The sequence below is a fragment of the Podarcis tiliguerta genome, assembly GCF_965153285.1.
Source record: "Podarcis tiliguerta genome assembly, chromosome: 1".
Taxonomy (NCBI): Eukaryota; Metazoa; Chordata; class Lepidosauria; order Squamata; family Lacertidae; genus Podarcis; species Podarcis tiliguerta.
In genome coordinates, this window is record NC_139534.1 from 52,891,309 (window position 1) to 52,912,438 (window position 21,130).

Here is a 21,130-nt window from a genome sequence, read left to right on the forward strand (position 1 = left end):
CAGATGAGATGGCATTGGCAGCAGTTTCACCCCACCCCAGAAAATGTCCAGGCCAGGTTTGCTTCCTTATCCTTTGGGTCCAGGAATCATCCCCACCAAATCCCTACTGCCAGTGTGAACTGGATCACACCAAAATTTGAGAGTGCTTTGAAATCTAACCTCAGCCAGCAGATGCTGGCGCAGCAAGATGTTCTGAATTCTTTGATATGTGCTTGAAAAATTACATTCTTTGTAGTCTCTCTCTCAATCCATGAGCTCTTTGTCTGCGTTTGGATTCCGGTCACCACTTCACACATCCTGTGCCCCCAACCCTGGGATGTAGGGAAGGGGTTGAGTTTAGCACTATGAGCAGAAATCTGTGGTGTTGGTTCCCGATTCACTCGGCTGACCAGCTCTAGCTGGGACAGGGCCATAGCTCAGCAGTAGAGCACATGCTTGGCATGCTGAAGGTCCCACGTTCAATCTCTGGCATCTCCGCTGAAAGGGATGCCTCTTCACCAAGCTGAAAAGGGGTTTGAGAGCTCCTGCCAGGCAGAGCAGATGGCACCAAGCAAGATAGACCAAGAGTCCGATTCAAAGGCAGCTTTGCATGGTTCACTGGGCTAAGAATTTTTCCCCGGTCAGAAGGGGCAGGGGCAGCCATGGATTTAGTTTCTTTAGGATTAAAAGCCTTGTAACCAGGCAGGCAGGGCTCTGGCAAGCCCATCTCCGAAATACGATCCAGGACCAAGGAGCAGGGAGCAGTGGCTGGAGCATCCTTCCAGGTGGGGACATTGTTTAATCATCCCACAGTACTCACAGCTAAGCAAAACGCAATTAGTTACCCCTTCTCACCACCCACACTGTCTGTAGTAAAAGGGTGCGACTTTTTAAAAACCTTTTTAATGCATGTTTAAAGGTCATTTTAATCCACTCCAATAATTCTAACACATCCTTTTGGAGACCTCGATCCACTTCAGCACCTGTGAATACCGAACCAATGGGTTGCAAGGTGAAATGCGGTTGTGTTCTTTTGTGTGCAATATCCATGCAAGCTGCCTAGTGAGGCCTTTAGGAATGCAGGATCCTGGGTTGCACGGCAATATTACAGGGCAATCCAATACCTGGCCACCCAGAAGTAAGTCCCACTGAACTCAAGGGAGCTAAATCCCAGGCTAGTGGGTATCGGATTGTAGCCTGAATCTCCCTAATGATTCCTGGGATTGGTCAGATTGACTAGCTCTGACTTTAGTAACTCAAGAACCAACATGGATCTCCAGGCCGTTATTGAGGGGAGGGGGAGAAAAACTAGGAAGCATTTGCCCTCTTGGTCTCTGCTGTGCCCCACTTCTGCCACCCCAGCCCTCGATTGCCTCCCTCTCTCCCTCAGAGTACCCTACCCTAAAGCCCTGTCCCCGGGGCAGCACTGTCCTTGCATTCCAGACGTCTCCTATGTTTTGCTGCCCAGGAGATAATATTCATGGCTGGCAGACACTTGCGTCAGTGTCAGATACAGTCTCAATGCCATCCTACTCCAGCAAAGGAGTCAGGAGGCAGAAGGAGTCCGGCAAGTTAGATGCACAGGAGGAAACGGAGGAGCAAGACCACATCAGAGAACCCATAGGACCTCTGCGCACGCACAAACACACACGCATCCCTTGGACCACGAACCAGCTCCTGGCCACAGAGACTCAGCTCGCACCCTTACATCCATCCAGCAGCAATTTTGCACACCCTGCACATCCTTCTATTTGCACATGCTGGATCAGAGCTCTCTGCGCACACGGACCCTCATCAGCTCCATGCTGGTCCTGCTGCTGGCTCCGGGTGCCATGGCTGGCTGCAGCAGCGTGGAGGTTGACAGGCAGCTCATCCTGGAGAAAGCCAGGGCACATTTCCTGGAGTCCCTGGGTCCTGCTTTTCAAGGTGAAAGGGTCCAGGTGGGACGAAGAGGGATCCGCCGGCGCCATGCCTCGGACACACCAGCTGCTCAGAGGTGGGAGGAAGAGGACACATCCCAGGTGATCGCCTTCCCCTCCAGAGGTAAGCAAACCCGTTACTTGAGGGCTTACTATGGGAGTTAAGCCACATTGTGTGGCCTCTTAAAAACTGACTGATTTCTCATGGAAGGAATTTCAATCACCTAGCACCCACTGCCTCAGATGCAGCCTTCCCCAATCCAGTGCCCCCCAGATGCTTCAGAGTATACCAACTTCCATCTGCCCCAGTTAGCAGACTTTACACCTGACATATTTGCTTCCCCCAGCTAAAGCATACCTCTCCAGCTCTAGAAATCCAAAACCTCCCCCCAAAAACCAGAGTCCTTTTTGTTGGGGATAACCCAGACTGAAATTCCCAGGTGCCAGAAAAGGTTATTTATGTATGCAACAACAACTGCGGTCTGTGTTTTGTTAGCCCCAAAATGCAAAGTGAGGCAGGTCCCAACTTAAGAGGATTGGCAACTTAGGTTGACAGAATATGCACAACTTGCAGATTTAACATATAGAATAAGAGAACAAGAAGAACATACGTTTAAAGAAGATTGGAAAACATTTATTGAGTATATGGAAAATAACTGTATACGGCGGAAAACGCTGGCAGCATTAAGATAAATTCAACAGAGTAAATAATTTTTAATGGATGTAAAAGTGGAAAACTGATTTGAATGGTTATAATAAAATATGCTGGGATGTATTATATGTAAAAGGAACCATGGGAAGAGAAGGGAAGTTACTGGATATTTTAAAGTTTGTAAAATGTTGATTTGAAATTGTAAAATTGTAAAATTAACACAAAAATTATATATATCCACAACCTGCAAATGCTGCTGAGCCTTAAGTGCTTACCTCTGTTCCTCCAGTCCAAACTAGGACTCCCACTGAAGTTCAGTATCATCTGAACATCCCTTCCCTCTTGTAGCTGTGCAGCCCAGTTCTGAGTTTGGATATCCAACTGAGTTTAAGGAGACTTTGCAGTGCAAAGTATGCAATATTTCCTGGAAGTAAGTGAATTCAACAGGACATACTTCTGTGCACACACACCTAAGGCTGCAACCTTGCAGCCCAACCTGGCACATATTAATTTAGAAACAAGCCCCATTGTTTCAGGGTGTTTCACTGGCATTGTGCATAGGACTGCAGTGCTTATTGAGCATTCTTTGAGACAGATACGGACTTTCCCTATTCAGGATTGGCACACTGGGGAGTTTCCAGTTGTGCATGAAACGGGATGTACATAAGAAAAATGGGAAATTGGTAATTTAAATTCTATGAAATATAGTAATTATTTACAGGAGGTGGGGAGGGAGGGGACTTTTAAAATTATGTTGTTTTTTTATGGCTTGACTAGCTCTTCTGCAGCAACCTAGTCTTCGTATACAGATGCTGGCATGTTAAGAGAAACAAAAATAAGTCTGCAGTCTTTTATTGGACCCAACTTCCGCTGGCGCAAGGACATGCAGGCTCTCATGTGACACTGCCCATGAGTGTTTGCTTACCCTTATCCCAACCAAAGTTAATTGGTCTAATAAAAGAGAACACCTGACTGAATTTTGTACCACTTTCCCAAGTATGTATAAATATATGCACCTATGACATTTGCCAGGATGGAGCGAGGCATGCGGGAGACAGGATTGCATGCATACCTAGGGCAGGGTGGAAGCAGCCAACTGGATTTCAAAAGGAAGGGTCAGGAGGTAGCACACTGGGGTGGCATTCAGTGTGTCCCATAAAGGAAAATCCAACCCAGCCACTAGGGGGTGCTGCTCAAGAGCCACACATTTGATATGCAAATATCAGCACATTTTGCTATGGCGCGTGAGTGTAATCTTGACCCAGGTATACTCCAAGTCTCTAGCAGCAGATGTGATAACGGCGATGAGATCTATCTCCAAGCTACATCACAGGCACATTTATTTTAGAACAGGAAAGTGGGCAAATTGTAGGCAGATTCAGTACAACAGGTACAAACATTAAGGCTGGAACTAGGAAATGCAAGCCCAACATAAACATTGCTAATTCCAGCTCTTTCAAGCTCTTCAAAGCCAGTGTTCCATTTTAAAATCCTAACCCACGGTTGCAGGGTAAAGATTAAAATGAGGACCCCACACTTTTGTTGCTGGGAGGAGGAAAAGCAAACATTGTCTGGGGACCAAGATCTCATGCTTTTAAAAATCTGTTTAGAGCATGAAACAAGCAGAAAGTGTGTGTGTGTGTGTGTGTGTGTGTGTGTGTGTGTGAAACAAGCCAGATGCTGGGAGCTATTATGAAGATACAAATAATAACAACCAGAAGGGAGATCTGGAAACCAGCATTTAACTTTTCTGCCTATAGGTTTGCCTATATTAGGGGTGGGGAACATCTACTCCTCCCCCCAATGTTATCAGACTCCCGACTCCCATCATGGCCAATGATCAGTTACAATGGGCATTGTAGCCCAGCACCACTGGGGAGGCCACAAGTTCTCCATGGCTGGTCTATACTGTTTTCTGTTGCCTTTCCAAGTTTGGGCCCGCACGGCAAGCAAAGCCCCTGCTGACCTCTCTTGTCCTTTGCAGACGTGCCATGTGGGCCACCTCAGCCCGATGAGCTTCCGGAGGACGCGGGAGTCTTCACCTACATCTTCCAGTCCTCCAGCCACACCCTGAGTCGTGTGGTGACTTCAGCCCAGCTGTGGTTCTACACAGGCCCCGTGACCGTTCAGAGCAGCAACCTCTCAGCAGCAGCATCGAATGGCTCTGAGTCACAGGTAGAGATCCTCAAGCTCTCTGACCAAGGCCGGGTCCCTGTGGCTACCATGGCAATGCCAGCCCCCGAGGGCTGGACCGTCTTCCACTTTGGGGACTCCTTCCTGCCCTACATTTCCCAGAAGATATTTGTGCTTTTTGTCCGTTGCCCTGGCTGCCCTTGCGTGGCGGATGCCGAGAAGATACCCTTCCTCGTCACAGCAACCAAGCCCAGAGGACGCGACCGGGCCAGGCGTTCATCCGTGGTGCCCGGGACACCAGCCGCTTTCAGGTTACTTAACGAACCTTCGGGTGGCAACTGCCATCGGGCCTCCGTCAACATTTCCTTTGAAGAGCTGGGCTGGGACAAGTGGATCGTGCACCCCAGCAGCTTCGTATTCCACTACTGCCATGGGACCTGCTCCGATGCCCAAATGTTCACCCATAAGCCCAACTTGCAAATGTGCTGTGCGGCTTTGCCAGGCACCATGCGCTCCCTGCGGGTCCGCACTACTTCAGACGGTGGCTACTCTTTCAAGTATGAGACATTACCCAACATCCTCACCCAGGACTGTGCCTGCCTGTAGCAAGGACCTGTCTTCAGAAGAAGAAGAGTTTGGATTTGATATCCCACTTTATCACTCCCCTTCAGGAGTCTCAAAGCGGCTAACATTCTCCTTTCCCTTCCTCCCCCACAACAAACACTCTGCGAGGTGAGTGGGGCTGAGAGACTTCAAAGAAGTGTGACTGGCCCAAGGTCACCCAGCAGCTGCATGTGGAGGAGCGGAGATGCGAACCCGGTTCCCCAGATTGTGAGACTACCGCTCTTAACCACTACACCACACTGGCTCTCAGAAGAACTCCTCCACCCCCTCCCCATGCACCTTAAGCTGCTGAGCAAGTTTCCTTTCTGGTTGGAGCTGTGACTGAGTCCATCTGTCCAAACCCAAGCCGATTCCCTTTTAAGTGTTGTGTTTAGATGTGTTTTGTTTTAATGTGTTGTGTTTAATGCTGTTTATAATGTGTTGCAATGCTGGGTCTGTAGAGTGATGGGAGGGTAAAATAGTAATAGTAATGATGATTATTGCCTACCCACTGTAAAGGTTCTCCAGCCAGCCATTGGGCTTGCAGGGGGTGGGGCGGGTTCAACAGATCTCACGCAGCTGAAGTTTTAGTCCCATGTTAATTTATTTTACTGAAGAACATATTTTGATGTTACAACCGAGAATGGGAAAAGCAGATGTTGGGCAGAGATGCTGCTTAATAGTTTCCTTTTCTGCTTCCCTCCTGTCAAAAAGGCATCTCATCTAATTTCCCTCACAGGAGGAAAAGCGAAGTTTTAGGGAGGAATTTAGAACAGATAGGCAACAAGAAGGGAGAAATGATTAAACAAGCCCTCCCCCTGCCCCTTGTGTTCTTTTGATTGTAGCCGCCAAGGCTGCTTTTCAGCAACTATGTAAATTAGATTCCTGTGGGGAAACAGATAGTTCTGGATCCATTTCTCTTGCTAGAGCCAGAAACCGAGCCTTGTTTCCCAATGCCAGAGCACTATTTAGGGCAGGGATGGAGAACCTGATGCTGCTGACCATTCGGCCCAGCTGGGTTAGCATTGCAAGTACAGACCACTTCTGTCACAAGAGGCATCAGGCTGGGACAGCTCTTTGGATCTGCAATAGCGTTCCCGCCTGAAAATATAAGCAGAGGCTTGTTTAGCCTGCCAAGCCTGCTCTTCCCTCACACAGGTGATCAATCTGACCCTTGTAGCCGACTTGCCCAGCACATTTTCTGGCCTCGCCCCAACAAAAACAATGTCAGGAGATCTTTTTAGTCCCGAAGTCTACCCATTTTTGTTAAAAGTCCTCAGTCCCAATATGTTGCCCTCCTGCTACCCCAGCTTTCCAATCCAGTATCCTTCAAAATCTAGCCACATTGCAGAATCATAACAACATAGAACTGTAGAGATGGGAGGGGTCCCCAAGGATCATCTAGTCCAACCCCCTGTAATGCTGGCCCAGGGCGATCGAACCTGCAACCTTGGCCTTATCAGCACCACATTCTCTGCAGGAATCAGGAGGCATGGGCAGCCCAGTCCTTAACCTAAGCAATCCAAGTTCAGGGCCTTCCCTTTTAAGTGCCGAGATGTACAGGGCGGAGGGGAAGGTGAGGGGAAGTGAGAGGGGTATACTGCACTGTGGGATCAGCAGGGTTTGCTACCCAGCCTCTACATTCCTGATAGCTCCTACCAAGAGGAATGCTCAAGGAAACAGGAAAGTAGGACCTAGAAAACAAAAAAACTTATCTGGAACACAGCCCCCAACAGCAATAAGCATAGCCCTGCCTGCTCAAGGATTGGGGATGCCCCTTGGCCTGACATTGACAACCAGCGTTTAAGCTCCACTATTAGAACTGCTGCAATAAGGGGAAAGCGACTTAGCTCCTCCTCTTGCTGGCCAGAGCATCTGGGGGTGGGAGCAGAAGGCAACCCAGAAGTTTCCAAGTCCCGCTGCCTGCAGCTGTGGGATGCTTGTAATCAGTGGAATCAGTGGAATTTGCTGCCAAGGAGTGTGGTGGAGTCTCCTTCTTTGGAGGTCTTTAAGCAGAGGCTTGACAACCATATGTCAGGAGTGCTCTGATGGTGTTTCCTGCTTGGCAGGGGGTTGGACTCGATGGCCCTTGTGGTCTCTTCCAACTCTATGATTCTATGATTCTAGAACACTGCGTGGCAGCCAAAGTGTGGGAGTCTCCTTGCATTGTTGAACTTTGTATTTTAACATCAGCAGTTGAGCTGTAAAAAAGGCTACGTAGGTGTTTCTGAAACTGTGCAAGATAAATAAACTTATTAAAAAAATTCTGCCTGAAACCTCAGTGCTATCTTACACCTTTAAGAGATGTTTATCTTGGGATATTCTGGACTCACCCACTTTACTGAGCAGACTGAATAAACAGTATAGTGGGGAAGGGGAATGATTCACTCTTGGCTTCACTTGTGTGCTTGTAAATAACTTTTTGCATGTGATGTAAAGTACACAGCAGCTAGGTAGAGGACCAGGTTGGTCTCCAAGATAGCACAGACAGGCTGAGAGCTAGCAGCTGTGTGAAAACAATCTCTCTCCTCACCACACAGACCACATACTGTAGTAATTACTGGCTGCAACACAAGGTTTTGATCAGCAGAGGGCAGCAAAATACTCAAGGTAGCCAGCCGGCAGCACAAAGAACATGGGTCAGGGCTTGCTTACTTCCAGGCTGAGATTGACTTTCCCATTTAAACCAACTCACCTCTTCTTGAAGGACTTCAAGAAGAGAGGCAAACCTGACTGCTTGCATTGAACTGTTCAGAAATGTTGAGGGAGGAGAAAGGAAAATTCTCTCCCCCTTCCTCTTGTGTTTTCATATACTAGTCATTACACAGATTTGAAGAGGCCTCTCTGTGCATTCCTTAAAAGGGTAGCTGGGAGGCAAGGAGTGTTTCTATTCCAGTTATCAAGGTGCAGGGGTCAGTATGAAGGGGTTGGAGAAGCCCAGTGGCACAGTAGGCAAAGGCATCCCACCTCCCCCAAAACCAACCAAGCCCTTAGCCATCCTCACCACTGTCCACTCCAACCACCAGAGACTTTCTGCTGCATATGGTCAGAATGAGATGCTCCCTTACCATGAGCACTAAGCAGCATCCAGAAGCCATTTCCTTTCAGCACCCTGGTTCAGCTCTATCCATGCCCAATGTGGGTCATTGCAACACAAATTTTACTAATTCAGGAAGTCCACCCCATACTTCATAGAAGCTTTTCTCAGGGATGCTTTACAAGATGGGGATAGCTCAGGGGCTCAGCATCTGCTTTGCATAAGGATTTGATCCTGACCTTCAAGAAGGGCTGGGAGACCCCTCTGAAAACCTTGGAGAGCTGCTGCCAGTCAGTGTATAACAATAAAACAATGAACAGAATGGTGATACGATGACTACTGCAATCGACCCAAGATAATATCCTCCTGATGGAAACATGCAGGTAAGTTTCTATAGAGTGTTTTTGTATTAGTGGGACTGGGGGTATTAACTATGTATGTGCGAATAAACTACTTTTATTCTTGTAGAGGTATTCCTGCTTTAAGTCATTTACATGCTGTCTTCTCTTGTATATTATTTACTGCAAAGGTATATCTTAATTATGCATTCTCAACGTATTTTTAATTTTCCTTATTTTACTTGTTAATTCAGTGCAATTCTGTTACAATTGATTTTGACAGCTCGATGACTAAGCTCTTTAGCGGAACGATGTCTGAGCACTGAACCGCTGGTATATCACAAGTGAACTCTTTATTTACTGCGTTTGCAATTAAGATAAAACCTATTTCAGAAGAAAACTACTTTTGTCATGGGGGGGGGCATTTATTGTTTGTTTACAGATAGCGGCCTTGGTGATATTATCTTGTGTCGATTGCGCAGCCAGTCGTTGTAGGCAATAGAGCTATAATGCTGTTCCTAGAGAGGACCAAGCCTACATCCTCTCATTCTTGCTTTGCCTGCACAACCCAAGTCCACCAACCCAACCCATTTCTGAGGAGGTGAGGATAGACAACCCTTCACAGGAGAAGTCAGTGCTATAGAACACGGCATGAATCAGAACAGTGTTAATCTCTTAGGGCTTGGCTGAGCTTACAAACCACGCAAGTACAACAGGATGTGTTACTGGAGAGGCAGGGGAGAGACAAGAGGCCACAGTAATGTTGCAGAGCAGTCAAGATGGGAGTATGTGCTCTGTCATGTATACAGATCCCCAGTTCAGCTGAGGAACCCTTGGCCTTCCAGATGTTGCTGGCCAAACCATCCATCATCTCTGCCCATTGGCCATGCTTGGCTGGGGCTGATGGGAGTTGGGACTGGAGAGTCACGGCTTCCCCAGCCCTGGTATAATCCCTTCCCCACATACAAATGTGTAGGACAGTCTTCCATAACCAAGTGCCCTCCAAATGTTTGGACTACAGCTCCCACCAGCCAGCATGGCCAATGGGCAGGAATGATGGGAGATGCCATTCTAAAACATCTAGAGGGAATCTGCTTGGGGAAAGCTGGTGTACTGAATGTGTATCCAACATCTGAACCCTTCACCTTAAGCCTGAGGTGGTACAAACCAGCAGCAAATACACCATCTGCCTCACAGTGGGGGGCAAGGCTGGAAAGAAACTCATGTGATAGACCGGAGGTGTTGCTGCCTGTGGGGATGTGGTGAAAGGACTTCCTAGGGACTGCAGGTTTCAACCTGGGCTTCCTACTCAGAGGTCAGCTTGAGGGATTAAACTGTATCATTTTTCCCTTCCCCTCCAACCCAGCCTCATCTTTCAGGGAAATTCTCCCTGTCTGGCCACCTCTAGCCTTTAATGCTTGCCTTTCAACCAACACCCACTTCCTGCTTCCTTCTCTTGTTGTTTTCACTACTGTTAACTTGAAGGACTATGGAACACTTCTCCAGTGCCTGGCAACTGGACCCAATGCCCCTGTGAGTGCCTGGCAACTGGACCTAATGCCCCTGTGAGAAATTTCCTGTGATTGGCAGAAACACAAGCGAACACACCCATGGTTGTCATGCCAACAGGGTGACTGGCTCCTGCCTTTCCTTAATGGCCTGGTCTTTCCCTGCCTTGGCTCCAAGGCCAGCCATCCAGCGAGACACCCAGAGTGCTAAATTGATCCCTTCCCATCCAACTCGCCCAGTCTTGGTTTCATGTGGTCAGTGAGGTTTTTAAGACTGCAGTGAAGGATTCATATGGGCACATCACTGTCCAAACCTCCCTCCCATCCATGGACACAAAAAAAGAGAGTCAGGAACTCAGGATTCCTATAAAACAAATCTCCTGATTTATACCAAATATATATATATATATTCATATAAAAGAGCAAAAAAACACAATTTCATTAACTATTTCCGCAAATTATAAAAAGACAAAAAATACAAACACAATTCATGTTGATCGCTGAGATGATCAAAACGTGACTGGGGTCCCGATGCAATTCAGTGGGGAACCCAGCACGGCACCCCATAGAGGGCAGGAAGGCAGATGCCGTTTTAGAAACTGACATCTTGGAATGTAGTACAATTATCTTTGGCCCAACCACCAACTGCTTGCAAAATCTGGTGTCGGGGGAGAGGGAAAGAGAAAGAGATGACCAGGTTGTGTGCGGCTGCGTAGAGAAGACAAGAAAGTTGTGGACATCTCATTCCTCTTTCTGCTCTCCCCCCTATACAGTAAACCCCAACAAAAACAGTGAATGCTGCTATATAGCTGCCTATCTCTGTCCCACTAGTGCAGCCTTTGTCACCTGGAGTCTTCCAGATGTTTTGGACTATCAACTTCCATGGCCATGCTGTCTGGGGGCTGATGGGAGCTGGTAGTCCAAAATACATGGAAGACTCCAGGTTGATGAAGGCTAGACTAGAGAAAACATGAAAATCCCTCCTAAGAGGAGACAATCAGCAGAGGAAGAGAACAAAATAGTACCTTTACCACATGTATAAAAGTAAAAAAAATAGTGTCCCTTTTAGAACCTTTTTAAAAAAAGACACTCGTACACTCACATACATACATACACGGAGCTAGACTTCCAAACGTGCCCCTCAGGAGGCATGGATGAGGAGGCTTCCATCATTTCCCTTCCTTGCCCTCAACCCAACAAAAATCAGAGAACATCCTCGTCCCTCCACCCACTCTGTCCGGGCGTTTCCAAACTTCAGGCTAGGAGCAGACATTCACACACTGCCAATTCTCCACAGACACTTCCTGCTGTCATCTGTGCAGCTGCCCAGTGAGGCCCAGTACTTCAGAGGCCTGGAAAAAGGAAGGAAAAACATGTTAGTTTCTCAGTCCAAACCTGCACTTCACAAATGTGTTTGTATCCCAAGAAGGGTGGGCTGAGGTCCATCAGTGAAGAAAGCTGTGGGCTGGAGAATGAACAGTGAGCTTAGTTCAGTTCTAGCACTCAGGACCATTTCCCAGGCTTAGAATTCTTTAATACTGTGTGGATGTGTTTTGTACCTGCCTCCAGGTAGTGGATCTTGGAAGTTCTAGCAAAAAAAAAAAAGAGGTGTGGGTACAGTTTGTCTGTTTTAGGGAATTCCCCAATTGTTCCCCGAGCGTCAAATTTCCTCACTGTTGATGCTTGCTACATCTGGATGCTAATCATCAACTTTCACTTTAATCCAGCCTGTTTTCTGGTTGTCTCTCTCAAACACATTGCCACAGGGCAGAATCCTTAACCATACCGCACCTTGATGTAATCCTTCACAAGGTTCACCTCAGAACCTACAGGTGGCAGCGGGAAACCCCAGCCCTCCATTCTACACTAGCAGCTCTTTCAAGCTTAACCAGTCAGCACCAGCTAGACGGCATCATGATTCTGGCTCTCCCAGGCTGCAACAGACAGCCTTTGCTGCCCTCCTAGGAAAGCCCAACCAAGGCTTCACTTACCAGTCGGTCGCTCACAGGCTGCGCCTTCCTTCTCATGTGCTGAGTTGAGGCGGTTCTGTTCTGCAGCCAGCCCGTTGGACTCGGGGCTGCTGCTACGAGAGGGGCTGGCAGTGTCCTCCGGCTGCAGGTGGAAGGCCATTTCTAGGTGCTCCTGTGCCATCCGGAGGTGTTTGCGCAGTCGCTCCAACTCATGGCTCGGGACGGTCGGTGCGACAGCATAGCGGTCGGCAGCCAGCCCACCCAAGCTCTCTCCACCGTAGCCCAACTTGTCCTTGGCTACCTGTCTCTTGGAGGTCTCCTTCTTGAGAGAATGGTAGGTCGGGGGTGCACTGGGATGCTTCTGGACATACTGGGACCTGGGGGGGTCACCACCGTCCTTACTATCAAGGCCGCGTAGGGCATCCCGAATCCCGCCGAAGCCCAGGTGAAACAGCTCACAGACATTGAGCAGGAGACAAAGGCAGCTCACGGCGTACATGATGAGGAGGAAGATGGTTTTCTCCGTAGGGCGGGAGACAAAGCAATCCACTGTGTGAGGGCAGGGGCTGCGGGTGCAAACGTACGAGGGCATCACCTCGAAGCGGTACAGCACGTACTGCCCCAGCAGGAAGCCCACCTCAAACACTGAGCGGCACAGCAGCTGTAGCACGTACGCCGTCATCAGCCCGTCCTTCTTGATGCGCCGGCGGCCGTCGTGCTTCTGGCTGTCGGGCTCCTTCACCTCCCTCTCGGGCTCCACCTCCTCAAAGATCATGGGGTCCTCCTCGCCATTGTCCTCGGCCTCCTCGTAGTCGCGGCCTGCACCGCGGTGCACCACGGGGGCGCGGCTTTTCCGAGGCGGCTGGCGCGAGAGGCGGTGCAACGCAAAGCCCAGGTACATCACCGAGGGCGTGGCTATCATGATGATCTGGAAGATCCAGAAGCGGACGTGCGAAAGCGGGGCAAAGGCGTCGTAGCAGACGTTTTCACAGCCCGGCTGCTGCGTGTTACACACGAACTTGCTCTGCTCATCGTAATAGATGGACTCGCCGCCCACCGCTGTCAGGACAATGCGGAAGACAATCAGCACAGTCAGCCACACCTTCCCCACAAAGGTCGAGTGCTGGTTGATCTCCTCAAGGAGGCGGGTGAGGAAACTCCAGCTCATCTTGGCTCAGCACACGCCTGCAGTCAACAAGCACAGTAGGCAGAAGGTTAAACTGAAGTAATTTCATCCGATTTCCCCACAAGCTTCCAAGTGAACTCCCCAAGACCCCACAAGGAGGAACGCACAGTCCCCAGTCCCACAAGATGTCTAAGTTTGTTTGTTGTTGTTTAAAAAGTGAAGTCATGGGAGGGAACCACAATTTCTGGTGATGATGAGAATTGGAATTTTTTTGAGGAAACTAACAGACATTATTATAATTTGGTGCGTTAAAGTGTCCTGTTATATTTGTGAAACGTATCCACATGAAAGCCACATCATGTCAATTAAACAATAAATAATACATCCTTGAAAACATTGCCATCTCAAAACAGATTTTCTAGTAAGGATCAGTTTCAGACAAATCTAAAGCTTCCTATTCTCAACTTTCATTTTTATCCCCATGGACTTCAGAAAGTTTGCATGGATTGGTGGGGGGGAAACGCTCTACTGTTTTACTTGTTAGCTTGTTTCTTAAGTTTTTTTTTAGTTTTTTTTAAAAAAGAAAGAAAACAGCCATAGCCCTTTGTAAACACCACTCTTCATTCTAAAAGAGAAAAAATATATTAAGGGTTTTTTGCGGGGTTATTGTCATTTTTTCCACTTAGAAATTGACAAAATCCTCAGGCAGGGGAGAAATGGGGGTTCCCTCCCATTTTCCCATGTAATTATGTAAGAATGAGCTACACAAAAACCCTGGAGCAGGAGTGAATCATAGCTTAATTCCACTCACTTTCCACTCACTATATAATGACTTGGCTTTTGCCATCATACCCATGGTGACCTCCAACTGATAATCACATAGCACCTACAAAAAGCAACAACCTGGGACCACTTAAGAAACCGCTCTTTTAAAGATGTAGACGCCAACTATTTTATGTATATACATACCCAGCATGTGTGCAACAAATACATACTTGTAAACACATGGATTATACAGGTAAACAGGCAAGAGAACTGAAGTTTGGCGATGGGTTCTTGCCACGTTTAAATACATACACTTCCTGCTTACTGTTAGAAGGCCAACCAGTGACTCACAGCCCAATCTTTCCATACCCAAAAAGCACAACGCAAGTTTCTAAGACACTTGATACTCCCCCTCCCATGTCCGGAGTCAACTCAGGGCCAAACTAGACTCATGTCCGAGAAGCGTGAATGCATCTCCCAAACAATTTTTGTGTGTGTGTGCTTGGCCAAAAGCAGCCACCGGGGAGACCGTTTAGATTTGAAATCCAACATAGGCAGAGGGAGGGAATAACCCTTTCCCTACACTGTGGTCTTGATCCAAACCACTCACCGCCAGAACCATTAGCTGAAAAAGTAAAATGCAGTGTCTGTATGTTCCACCATGGGGTGGGTGGGTGTGTACTCACAAAATTGTCCCCCCCCCCCACTTTTTAGCCCTACCTCATATAAAGTGATGAATTTTACAGCTTGCTGACATCACATTTCCTTTGACCCTCATCCTGAGAGGAAACCCAATTCTGCTTGACTCATTTCATACACATATTATAACAATGACGCGCGCGCACGCAGAGTGACAAAGCTGAATTGAGATGAGGGCTGGCATGGGATACGAAGCCAAGTATCTGCCTATACTACTCATGGGGAGGGTTTATTCTCCCCTGCCTCCTAAGAACACTCCCTGCTGTCAACTTAGCCCTGAGATCAGTGCAGGAGATTTGGCAGAGCAGCTGCTTCTGGGAGTCAACTCAAGAGGCTTGCCTCAACCTTTGGATGGATGCCACGTCCTGGTGCGCCTGGGGCGGGTGTGACGCCCCAATGCTCACATACAATAAGCATCCTGGAGTAAAGGAGGCACCCCAGCCAGCCCCAGGGTAGAAGTTTGTGCTATGCTCAGCTTCTCCAGGGCAAAAGTTTAAGGGTGCTCAATCACCTCTGCTTCCTGTTCCCATCACCATGCCAGGGCTTAGCTAGCGAGGTCCTCCTCCCTCTCTTAGCTGTTTGAACAGTACATGCACAACACACCCAAAGGTGCTGTGAGGCTAAAGTCATGCAAAGAGAAGCAAAGTGTTTTATTTCTCCAGCATTCACACGCGTGCTGTAAGCAGGGGAATAGAATACTGTTTTCCCTCCCAAGCAGAAGATTGCATCAGTGATGCCGACAAGGGAATGAAGATTCCCACCCACCCACTTTGCTCTGCTTCCTACACCTGCTATCTCCATTCAGAGGTGGGTATCACTGGAAGGAAAAAAGCAGAAGCTACTCCAATAGCCTTCTTCTAACATGTGTGGCAGGCGTTTGTTGTGATCTAGGAAATAGCCTGTAATACCCAACTTTGAGCTGTAAGGGTAACGCTTCTTAACTAAACCACCAGTACTTTAAAAGTTGTTAGAACTGCAACCTGCAGAACAGCCTTGTGGGGGCAGACATCCTTCTCAGTTATCCCCAAAGGTGTTCTCTGAACATAGTCAAGAGTTCAAAAACCATGATTGCCACAAGTAGCAACATGGGGAAGAAAAGTTTCATTGGTTTTCTTTTTCTGCAGGATATTTCCCATTCCCCGAGTTCATTAGTAGCAATAACTCAATGTGAACTGGAAATAAATATTAGGAAACCATGGCAATTTCAAGGTTTTTAGCAGGTGTATACAAGGGAAACAAAACATGCTACATCAGACCACTTCCTAGCATATCAGAAAATTTTCCAAGCCAAATTGAAAATTTCCTAATGCAAATTCCCCTAATTTTCATAGGTTTTCCCAGAACTTTTTCCAGCTCACAATTTTCACTGACCACAAGCATTGGTTTGTTTTCTACTCACATAAAGGAGAAAATGGTTATTGGCACACAAGCATCTTGTACTCAGTTGACTAAACTGACATAAAAAAGACGTGAGAAACAGCCACTAGTGTGCACTGTAAAGCAGTTTTAGAGCACCAGTCAGGACAGTGTTACTTCAGTTCAACAACCTTACTCAATCTCCAACCTGCCTGACACACACACTTCAGAGCCTGATAAACTTTAAAGGAGACCTGTGCTCAAGGGAACGCTGCCATCAAGTCCATTCTTAGCAGCTGAGAGGACTGAATACTTTGCAGGATCGGAAGGTCCACACCCTAGGGAAGGTGGTATGCAATTATCACACAGGTGGAAAGCAGCCTAGACCAGTCTTTTTCAACCTGGAGCCCTCCAGATCTCAGAGACTACAAATCCCATCAGTCCCACCCAGCTAGACAGTTTATGCAAAATTTTCACCCTTTTCTCTAAAACTACCTCTTTATTCGCATTCCCAGCTAACGGCAGAATGCCACAGTACGTTCACAACTTACACACATTTAACTTGTGCACATTCTGTTTTATGCGTGAAGCAAAAAACAAACAAAAAACAATTTTTTAAAAGGGAGTAGAAAGGGGGCGGATGTCTCAGAAAAAGAACTTGGCCAATCCCACCCATCACTGCACCTAATGTGTTTTTACTATGCACAATTTTGGCTGTACGCACTATCCCAGGAAAATCCCCACTCCTTGAGGGCTTACTGTAGTAATCTTAAAACTGAATGGAGGCAGCCTAATCTCGTGTGTGTGTGTGTGTGTGTGTTTTGGAGGAGTGATGTAATAGTTGTGCTAGCAGACCTCACCTTACCCATTCAAAGGTTTGCAAATAAATTCTCAAAAATTACTAATCCATATGCTCTTCTAGCCTTTCCCTCCCATGTAAGGATATTTCTGGCACAACATACTGAAGTGGGGGTGGGGTGGACAATTTTCTTCCATCTTACAAAGGCTCCCTTATCTGGTTTCGAATGCCATAGGTGACAGAAATTTACAAGTCTATATTCAAAGGGAGTGATAAGAGCATTTAGAAGGCATGCTAGGAGAATGGGGGATTTACTTCGTTCTTCTGGGTTGGTTCATTTCCATTCTATTCTGTAATGCAATGTGAGTAGCAATGCAACTGAGCAACCAGGAAAAAGTTTTGCTACCTAATACCAAAGAAGTTATTTATTTCTAATATGCCATTTTTGACTTGTGTTATAAGAATTCTAAGGTCTCAAATATAGAATGGTCATAAATGTATAAGGCACACATACATAAGTATACAAACCACATGTCTGAAATAGTACAGGAGAGCAATCCTGAAGCCATGTTGACTCTCCCAAATTGACCTCAAATATTTCTCTGCAAGGAGGAAGGAAATGGGGAAAGCTTTCCAATTGTCTTTGGACTGTAGGGCTTAAACATTCCTGCAAATACAGTCTGGCAAGTATCTGTTAAACTGAGTAAACTATCAATATATTTAGGAACTAAAGTATTTACTATCTCAAAGAAATGGCCAGGCTACCCAGAAAATGCAATGAAGTAAGGCTTTATCAGGTATCCTGGCAGACAGGAGAGAAGCAACACTCTCAAATTTCTGCTGGAGAACGACTCCTTCTGTGATGTATTAATGATGGTTTTTTTTGGGGGGTCTTGCAGGCGGGGGTCTTGGGGTGGGCAATTTCAAAAGTCTTTATAGGGGCTTAGGCGCCATTTTTCTATGGATCTTGCCTCCATGCATTCCCCTCTGACCAGTCATGGACTTAGGGGACTCAGTCCCTTGGGGAGTTAGGCAGCAAAAGCCAAACTCCCTTCTATAACACTTGTCAGAGAGATAACCACAAAGCTCAATTACACACTAGTTTTGGCACCTCTACAAACAGTGCAAAAGTTGTGGAACTCCTTTGAATTGGAAACAAGACTGCCCCCATCATTACCTGCATTTTGCTGCCAAATAAACAAGTTTTTCTTCTAACAAACACTGAAAGGGCGGATTAGCTAAGAACTGCTTATTCATTGTGGTTGTATACATTGAAGTTAAAAATTTTATGCCTATATATTTATTAGTTGTATATCTCTCTCTCCTAAAATTTATACACTGCTACTTTTTTAAAACCCTCAAAAAGGTTTACAAAAAGATAAGACATCAAAGGAAAAAATAAAACTCTAAAACATACGAAATTTAAAATACTACACATACACTACTATATTTTACAGGTATTGTGCCCCACTCTGGGATCCTTTTTGGGATGAAGTAAGCTTTATTATATAATACATAAATAATGATGGACTAATGCTACCAGAACTCCAGGCAAACAGAGCACCAGGATTGCCTTTTGCTTACAGTTACAATTTTCAACACTGGCCATGTGCTTGGAGACCACATGCAGCACAAATCAGGGAGCCAAGCTGACTTTGATGCTACTCAAAGGAGAATGGACAATGGAGGAATTCACAGGAATTCCCTACCAAATAAGAGTCAAGCTAGACAAATCCCTTGTTGGGAGTTGGTTGTTTGGGTCTATGTCCACCCCTCCATGTTACACTCAGACCAATACCAAGCCTGTTCTTTTCAAAGGACTACTGACCACAAGACTACTTGGCACAAATGAGTGTTTACCAGCAAATGAGCATTTCCTGGGTAAATGGGACAAATATCAGCTGCCCAACGAGCACACCTGAATAAAGCATATGCTTGAGCACATAGGGCACTTTAAAATATCATGGCCAGCCCTAGACCCCAGGGTGTGTTATCCCTCCTTCAGTTAAGTACTGTACTTCGGTCCCTGTATTATGCCTCAAAACCAGCTTTTGCCTCAAAGGGGGCAACTGGAACAAAAAAATGCGAGTCTGTACAAGCCCGCGCGGCCATATGTAGATGCCCCCTTGGCTCAAAACTCTTACACTTCGCTAATCTGGGGCATATGTCCCAAATCACTCGACACGGTCCTCGCTATACACACAACCAGGGCGACCTGAAAATGGATCCCCTCTCCATTTTTTGTCTTGTTGGGGTGGAGGGGTGAACTTCTAACCATTATTATGGGTATACCATATAAATCACGGCGCGGTTAATTAATCCGCAATCAAGACAGAGTGCTCTTGCGGGCAGCGCAGCGATAAACTATCGGTGCCCGGAACAATGGGCAGCTCCTGCAGTAAAAAAGATAGCATTACCTATCACAAAGGAACAAAATTCCTCGAAATGCATAACGTGAGAATCTACTCTTAGCTCTTCCTGCCTCGCCAGGGTTTGCCTGGAAAACGCTCACATCCTTAAGCTTAGGAATGGGAGGGAAGGCCATGAAGCGAGGATGCTTGCCCTCCTGGCCCTGCGAAACCCTTCGTGTGGCCCCCTCAAATTCCAGCTGCCCCCCACCCCAAGTCAGTCACCCAATAACCGAGCCATTTCTCCATTAGCTTCAGAGGGTTTCCGAAGGCTCCACACGACCTGGCGGAGCTCGCCGGGGAAGACGCGCGCTCAAGGGGACAAGGCAAAAGAGCCCCCAGCCCCAAGCAGCCTCCCCGCCACCCCAGTTCCTCCTCACTTACTGTACTCTCGTCCGGCGGAGCTCACAAAAGACTCCCGCCCCGCTACACTCGCTCTTCTCCCGCCCGTCCGAACAAAGGGGCCCCAGACCGTCGCCGCCCCCCGCCCCCTTCGGCCACGCCTTGGGATAGACCCCCGCCCCTTTCCCCTCCTCCTCCTCCCCCCGCCTCCCTGCCGGGGGAAAAAACCCAACGCTGACTACTGTAATGAGAGACTGGGGATGGCGGGCAAAGAGCCCGCGTGTCCGAACGTGTGCATTACACGTCGACACCCATTCTCCTCCCCGGTTGGGGGCGAGGCGGCACACGGTCCGCCTGCCTGCCTTTCTCCTGCCAGTGGCGCGGAGGAAAACAAACTTTCGGCGCTCGGAGTAGGTCTTCCGAGTTTGGCGGAGCCGAGAGAGAGAAAGACACGGATCCGCAGCCCGATCCCAGGCACGTGTTTTCTCGGGAGAAAACTCCGCTTACTTCATATATTCGTAGAATCCCTGCAATAGAACTTAAGTTCCAAGAAGCACGGAAACATTCAGAGATGGGATATCCTTGGATGTGAATCATACCAGCCGCTCGCCGGTACGGACTAAATGATTAAACTTGGGCGAGCGTCACAGGACGAGGAGTCATTGCAACAATCAGTGAAAGTCCTCCCGAGACATTAATCAGAGGAAATTCGTCTATCATCGTCGTCAAAATGCTTGTATGGTTTGGGCGTCTGTCGGGGGTTCCCCCCACGCCCCGCAAAGCCTTAGGAATCCCTTTCCACTTTTTTTTAAAAAAGAGAAAACCACAGTAAAGTAGTGCGGCTCGGGGCCTTTTGCTCCCCGCCCTCCCCGATTCATTGGTTTGCTTGCCGCCCATTACATTTCCTTACTGCTTAGACAGAGGCGATCCCTTTTGGATTAAGACGCCTCGCATCTTAATGGGTGGAACGTGCACCAAGCTATTGCTTGGAATTTAGTGATGTGGTCGGGCCTTGAACCTCTTCGCCTGCCTGCTTCCCTGGGAAGGGAAAATGAGAGCACCCAAACCCCGGTCTGGGTTACTTGCAAGGGTTAATTTGAGGCGGGGTTCAGTCCCCACCCTATTCCAAATGCAAAGTTTGGTTCTGAAATATATAACAATAAAAATGCCTCTCTCTGGCCACGTACAGAGTGCATCCTACCGGCACTGCATACCTGCAGCTGCTCAGATCCATGCATCTAGGATCAGAGGGCAAGCATTTCAAACAGATTTGAACTCCCAGACCTAACCCCCACTCCACTTTGTAAATTGACCGCTGGTTACTTAAGTGTTACTCACCCCTCAGACAGCCTGGAAATTAAAAGTAATTTATCAACATTCCCTCAAATAAATCCATCTAACACCTTCCTCAAAGGGGCCACAGATTTATTAAGAAACATGAGGGAGCCTGAGGGTGTGACTCTTACACCTTAAAGGTAAAAGGTAAAGGTACCCCT

At 47.5% G+C, this 21,130-nt stretch overlaps 2 protein-coding genes across 3 annotated transcripts; one reads left to right on the forward strand and one right to left on the reverse strand.

The window, feature by feature from the left end:
* The first annotated feature begins 1,524 nt into the window (after window positions 1–1,524).
* INHA (inhibin subunit alpha) lies at window positions 1,525–7,550 on the forward strand. Its single transcript, XM_083432303.1, has 3 exons — window positions 1,525–2,022; window positions 4,535–7,235; window positions 7,414–7,550. Exons 1-2 carry the CDS (start codon window positions 1,737–1,739, stop codon window positions 5,287–5,289), a joined length of 1,041 nt encoding a protein of 346 aa, XP_083288429.1. The 5' UTR covers window positions 1,525–1,736; the 3' UTR covers window positions 5,290–7,235; window positions 7,414–7,550.
* A 2,980-nt stretch (window positions 7,551–10,530) lies between these two features.
* LOC310680065 (gap junction gamma-1 protein-like) lies at window positions 10,531–20,600 on the reverse strand. Of its 2 annotated transcripts, none has more exons than XM_083446265.1 (3): window positions 20,545–20,600; window positions 12,161–13,324; window positions 10,531–11,521 (listed from the first exon to the last, which is right to left on the reverse strand). In XM_083446265.1, exons 2-3 carry the CDS (start codon window positions 13,305–13,307, stop codon window positions 11,514–11,516), a joined length of 1,155 nt encoding a protein of 384 aa, XP_083302391.1. In that variant the 5' UTR covers window positions 13,308–13,324; window positions 20,545–20,600; the 3' UTR covers window positions 10,531–11,513. The 2 variants fall into 2 exon arrangements, with proteins under 2 accessions (XP_083302391.1, XP_083302390.1); XM_083446264.1 differs by lacking the exon at window positions 20,545–20,600 and adding an exon at window positions 19,677–19,773.
* Between the last annotated feature and the right edge of the window lie 530 nt (window positions 20,601–21,130).